General features: G+C 53.3%; 2 protein-coding genes across 2 annotated transcripts in view; both read right to left on the bottom strand.

Annotated features, from left to right (window-relative positions):
* The window catches only part of LOC127752151 (uncharacterized), a 2,458-nt gene extending 2,149 nt beyond the window's left edge, over nucleotides 1-309 (bottom strand). The window contains exon 1 of the mRNA XM_052276828.1: nucleotides 27-309. Coding sequence (XP_052132788.1) covers nucleotides 27-224 — 198 coding nt within the window. The 5' untranslated portion in view covers nucleotides 225-309. The remainder of the gene's footprint in view (nucleotides 1-26) is intronic.
* A 2,336-nt stretch (nucleotides 310-2,645) lies between these two features.
* The window catches only part of LOC113211874 (uncharacterized), a 9,391-nt gene continuing 6,039 nt past the window's right edge, over nucleotides 2,646-5,997 (bottom strand). Inside the window, exons 4-7 of the mRNA XM_052277275.1 lie at nucleotides 4,586-4,810; nucleotides 3,928-4,205; nucleotides 3,363-3,502; nucleotides 2,646-3,243 (exon numbers count right to left, since the gene is read on the bottom strand). Of these exons, the coding sequence (XP_052133235.1) occupies nucleotides 3,085-3,243; nucleotides 3,363-3,502; nucleotides 3,928-4,205; nucleotides 4,586-4,810 (802 nt within the window). The 3' untranslated portion in view covers nucleotides 2,646-3,084. The remainder of the gene's footprint in view (nucleotides 3,244-3,362; nucleotides 3,503-3,927; nucleotides 4,206-4,585; nucleotides 4,811-5,997) is intronic.

Here is a 5,997-nt window from a genome sequence, read left to right as displayed (position 1 = left end):
GGCGTCGAGCCCACTATTTTTGTTACCCTCTGCTGGTCGTCCGGCGCGAACTGCATGAGCCGCTGCATGTCCTGCAGCCGCTGCTGGATGGCCTGGGTCTGCACGTTGAGCTGCTGCTGCTCGACCTGCTCGGCGAACAGCTGGGCGTCGGCGCCGTGCACCAGCAGCAGCAGCAGCAGTGGCAGCGTGGCCGCGAGCGCCTGCAGCAGGGCGCGGGCCTCCATGACGGCGACGACGACGGGGCGGGGCGGGCTGCCGGGTGCCGACTGGACGCCGGAGCAGCTCGCACCTCCGGAGCTCACCGGCAGCCTGCCCGGCAGGCCGCTCGCCGGGGGGATTCGCGGAGGAGACGTGCCAACTCCACCCCGCCCCCCTCCCTCCCTTCCCCCGGGCTCATCGTAGGTTAGGACCGAGGCGGACCCTCCAGCGCGAGCGCGCTCGGACACGCCAAGTATGTACTTTTCTCGTTGTGGTTATTGTCGGCCCGGGCACAATTACCTGTAGGGTTGGAAGTTTCCCAAATTTTCCGGAAAATTTTCGGAAAATTTCCGAAAATACACGGAAAACAACGGAAAACTTTCCAAAATCTAGGAAATTTTCCCGAAGGTTTTTCGTCTTTTTCAAAAATTTTCCTGAAATTTTCCGGAAACTCACCAGGGCTTCGAACCCTAATTACCTGTAATTTGAGAGAGTGAGAGGGAGAGTGAGCAAGACAGACAGACAGACTGACTGAGGTAGACAGAGGCACATACAGAGATAGACGAGAAGTGAAAGAGAATTTGGAATTCAAAATTTGTTTGTTTAACTTTTGTGGGGTCAGACAGATAGAGAAAGGGGGGGGGGGTGGAGGCTGCGATTGGCCGTTCGCGACTCGCAGTCACCGGCTGTAGAACCTACAGGGGAGAAAGGAGTGTTTTGTCGTGACGGTGTACCGGATCCGATGGAGGCTCGGCCCGGCCCGGTCCCCCGCCTGGTCCCCGCGCGGCCTCCAGGAGGGGGCTGTTGTGCGCCTCGCGCTGCGCGGCGTTTGGTCCCGACGCGACGCCCGGCCGGCGCGAGCCGAGCGCACGCTTGGCGGGGCGGAGGACACCAAGGTGAGCCCCCCCATTGTCTGCCCAGCCGTGCCACCCGGGCCGCCCCGGCCCACGCCAACGTGTGACGTCACGCTGCTGCAGCCCACCACCACGTCTCTCTCTCTCTCTCTCTCTCTCTCTCTCTCTCTCTCTCTCTCTCTCTCTCTCTCTCACTCTCGCTCACTCCCTCGCCCCCTTCGCCCCTGCCAAGCGGAGAATCGGCAACCACCCCGACAGCAGTGTTCACCTGCTGCCTACCCCCCCGTCCCACCGGGCGCTTCCAAGTACATACTGACTATTTTCTTTCAGTATGATTACTAAGTGTATCTTGTTATGTTTTTGTATCGACGACGCCCCTCCCCCGCGCTGACGAAAATACGAATAACATAATGGTTCAATACATTCAAGTCAACCTTTTGTGGAGGCCACCTGGCGTGTCAGCTGCATGCCGTGCGACACACGGGGAAGTCCCAGACAGCGATGACCTAGCCGCCGGCCGGGCGGCTGTTATTGGGTGAAGTGGGCTTAGCGGGAACCAAGAGCGAGGTGCTGTTCGGATTAAAAGGAATGAACCGTTCCGAGAAACGCCTTGACGCACTACTTCGGCGTCCCTGCTGTTTGACCAACTCGTCTACTTAGTTACTTAGTTAGACAAGTTGATTTTGACACCTGAAAAAAAGACATGGTGCTTTTTCAGAAAAAAGTTGTTTATTTTTTAAAATGAAATTGTTGAATTTTGAAGATTAAAAAAATCAATGGTATGTCCACGTCCACCAAGACTGTCGCCACCAGAAGGAAATGTGCCCCCCCCCCCCCTTCGCTGCTTACTCGTTTACCTTTCTGCAGGAGCGGATTAAAGGGGGGGGGGGAATCCCACCACCCTGTCGTCTTTGGAGAGCCGCATAGAGGGTAGGCAATTTGGACCACAAAAACCCTGTATGTGGGCAACCGACAATGCAATCCCCCCCCCCCCCCCCTGTCAGCGAGACCTTAATCGAGACCTTAATGCCTTTTTGGCTTGTATGATGAACGTGTTACATGTAAAATAAACGATTGTGTTTCATTTTAAATGAATGAAACGAAGGAACAAAAGTATATGGACAAGAAGAAGTGGATGGTCTTCAGTGGCCGCGCGCTTGTGTCTGCCGAGAGGCTCCGTCGGCGGCGTCCCGGGGGCCCGGGCCCGCGAGTGTTTCCCACGACTGCTCCGGATGCCATAATGTGTTTGGGGGGAGGGGGGAAAGAGGGGGAGAAGGGGCAGCCCGACGGACAGACAGACAGGCAGCTTCCTCTAGCTAACCCGCTCCGCGCCAACCTTGAACGCGCCAGTTCCAACTATTTGCATGGACACGGTTCTTACTGCTCGGCTCTTGCTTCTCCCGATTCAAAGAGCCCTGATGTTGGAGCCAGAGTGGCGTGGCGTGGCGTGGTCACACTATTCGCGGAATCCGTCGGCAGCCGGTATGCCGGCCGGCAAATTAGGAAACCAGCTGGAGATCGCCCATTCCGGTTCGATTCGTGTGTGAATTATTTTCGGTTCGGAGCAGCGGGACGAATAAAACATGACAGGAGTAATTCAAAAATAATCATTTATTCTAACACGATGTACAAAGAGGTTGGCATATAATGCCTACAATAGGAATGACGATTAAATCACTTTTAAAATTGTTCAATAAATAACAATAGTTTTAGAGTCTTACAGGGCAAGAAGGTATTTTTTTCGAGTTTGGCGCGTGAGGGGAAGACTCTGGACGGCCAACGCAGGCTCTCGTCTGATCACCAGACTTGTGCGAATCCCACTTTTGGACTCAACAAAACTAAACAGTCAGTCACGTTATCACTGGATACAAAGAAGTCGCTCTCTCAATCATCAATATTCAATTTTACAAACAAAAAGTAAAATAGAATAAACGAGCGGGATCCTTTCATAAATTAAATTGCATCACACATACGATACAACAACGAGAAAAAAGAGAAATAAATTACGCAAAAAAAGCACCTAGGGCGGAGACTAGTTGAGGGTGTTTTCCCGGATCCAGTCGTGGTACTGCGTCACCCTAGTGTACACGCCGGGGTATCCGGGCTCGCCGCACTTGTTGCCGAACGACACGATGCCCACCTGGTACCAGTGGCCCTCCCTCTTGAGCATAAGCGGCCCGCCCGAGTCACCCTGAGGCGGGAAAATTAAAATGTTCGTCAAATAAAAAAGTTGCAATTTGAAAACAAATAATCAAATAAAGTCAAAAACATTTCAAGTGATGTTTAAAAAAAATAAAAATTGCGGCTGACCTGGCACGCATCCTTGCCACCCTCCGAGTAGCCGGCGCAGATGAAGTTCTCGGTGATGGGCTGGAAGTAGGCGCGGTTGCAGTCCTCGTTGCGCCAGACGGGCAGCTCGGCCTGCCGCTGCACCGTGCTCTCCTTGCCGCCTGCAACGCCAAGCGAGCCGTACAGTGTTACGCCCGGCGCTCTGGGCCGGCCCGCCGCGGCCGAGGGTACGTTGGGCTGCCTACCCGAGCGGCGGCGGGCGCGCAGCGCGACCAGCTGGGGCGGAGCGATATCTCGACGCATCGCTTTCGAGGGGTCGATATGATTCGACATTCGATATCGACGTATCGATAACTAACTACTATGTATCGCATCGATAAATGACATCGTCAGTCCGTCGATATGACTCGAATTATCGAAACTCGATACTCCAAGTCGATATTATGACTCGAATTATCGAGACTCGATACTCCAAGTCGATATTAAGACTCGAATCATCGAGACTCGATACTCCAAGTCGATGGTCGATTTTTTTTCGATAGTGCGGTCACACTTTCTTGGTGTGCCGAAGCACCGATGCGCTTACCGTAGTAGGTGGTGCCCCAGCCGACGACGGTGGGACGGGCGCCGGCGAAGGTGTCGGAGCGCATCCGGGCCGATGGCAGGCACAGCGGCACGACGTACTTGGAGCGGCGGGCGGGCCGGTCGAGCACGAGCACGGCGATGTCGTTGTAGAAGCCGACGCGCGAGAACTGCGGGTGCGCGCGCACCTCCACCACCTGGTGCGTCACAGGGCTGCTGGGCTCGTCCTCGCGCTTCAGGTCGACGTCGCCCAGCCGCACGGTGAACTGGCGCGCGCTGAACCTGCAAAGTCGCCAAAGTTTGACTCACATTTCGTTTCAAAGAGAGCAAGCAACTCGAAAAGTTTTAACAAAAAGGTCAACATTTATTTGAAAACAAAGAAGTGTTCAATTTTAAAGAAGTACACATTTTTTTAAAAAGGTCCATTTCCGAAAAAGATCAATCTTTCACTCAAGTTCCAATTTCAAAATAGTTCAAATTTTTAAAAAGGTCAAATTCCCTAAAAGATCAAATTTCAAAATATTAAAAAAAAAATCAAAACAGTTTTAATTTCTAAAACAAAATCCAACTTTTGAATGAAATTTAAAGAAAATGAAAAAAACTTAAAAAAAAAAACTTGTTTTGATAGCTTTCTTTTCATTTTTTTTTTTGTTTGTACTCACGGTCGCTGGCGCGTGTCGCGGGTGCAGTGCGCGGCGGTGAGCACGTGCCGGCTGCTGATGAGGGAGCCCCCGCACCAGAACTCGGTGCGTCGCGGGCCGTGCAGGAAGATGGCCGCCATCCAGGGCCAGCGGCCGGGCAGCGCCTCGTCGCCGCCCACCACGCGGAACTTGGGCACCTCGGGCTGGCCGCAGTCTGCGCAACACAACAACACACTACTTGTGACGCTCCGCCAACCGACAACAACATAGAGATTTTAATTTTCACGGAAAAATATCCGCGAAAACTTAAAAAAAGACAGAGAAAATAAGTTATTTTCAAAATTTTCGTTATTTCCCCTGGTCCTGGTTTTTGCGTGGTGTTTTTTTCCCGTAACTTTTCCCAGTTTACTTCCGGTCTTCAAATCTCAACAACAACAACAACGCATCCCGTTTCTCTCTGCTGCTCGTATTCACTTCCGTGACACGCCCGCCTTTTGCTTTCGGCCCTAGACCTGGTTACGCCTCCCCTTCCCCCCTGCCGCCCCAGCTGCTGCAGGACCGGCTAGGACCCGTCCTATCACGGCGCGGGTCCAGGAACCTCTCCAGGACCGGCTGCTGGGTCCCCTCCCCCCTTCCCCGCCGGCCGGCCGGGCGACCTACCCAAGGCCGTTCGTTGCACTGCACCACCGCCCGCCGATGTGAGGTGCGTGTTCGGCGCGCGCCCGGCCCCGCCCTGCGCCGGTATGCATCGTGGAATCCGATCTCGGAGTCTTTAGCAAAGAGGACCTTTACGGATCTCCTCTACAGGGTCGTCCACAAAAGGGTTGGAAATTTGCAAAAATTTCCGGGAAAATCCCCGAAAATTTCCGGAAAATAACTGAAAACTGCCGAGGTCTGGGAAAGTATCCCTTCTTTTCCAGAAATTTTCCGTTTTTTCCTGAAATTTTCCGGGAACTTTCGAGGACTTTCCTACCCTAGTCCACTAGTTTTTCTTGTATTTTGCTTATACTGTACCGCATGCATGCGGGCGGGCTTGCCTTCTTGTCGCTCACCATGTCGCCCTTTATGCTCACTAATAATTCTACGCGAAAAAAAGGAAATAATTCAGTCGTAGAAAAATAAAAATAATTAAAGGAAATGCAATGATGATAAAATCTAAGAGACACTCCTGCTACGATCGCTGCTTGTAATGATTAAAAATTGCCGCCTCAGTCGATCATTTATTTCGTCATTATTTAAATGGCGTAAAGGCCCCTCCGGCCAACGCCGCGCGGTGTGTCAATGCAGATCCGTAAGGCTGCGTGCGAAAATGGGCGGCCGCGGGGACTTGAGAGTACACTCTCAAGGCGGGGACATTCGGGACGCAGGCCGCGTCGTCGCGCGCCAGACCGGTCGGACACGCGCGGCGGGGCGGGGCGGGGCGGGGCGGGGCG

This window comes from Frankliniella occidentalis, unplaced genomic scaffold, assembly GCF_000697945.3.
Source record: "Frankliniella occidentalis isolate FOCC.00 unplaced genomic scaffold, Focc_3.1 Scaffold9, whole genome shotgun sequence".
NCBI classification, from domain to species: Eukaryota; Metazoa; Arthropoda; class Insecta; order Thysanoptera; family Thripidae; genus Frankliniella; species Frankliniella occidentalis.
The sequence above is the reverse complement of the archived record's forward strand: the minus strand, read 5'-3'. Positions and strand labels throughout refer to the sequence as shown.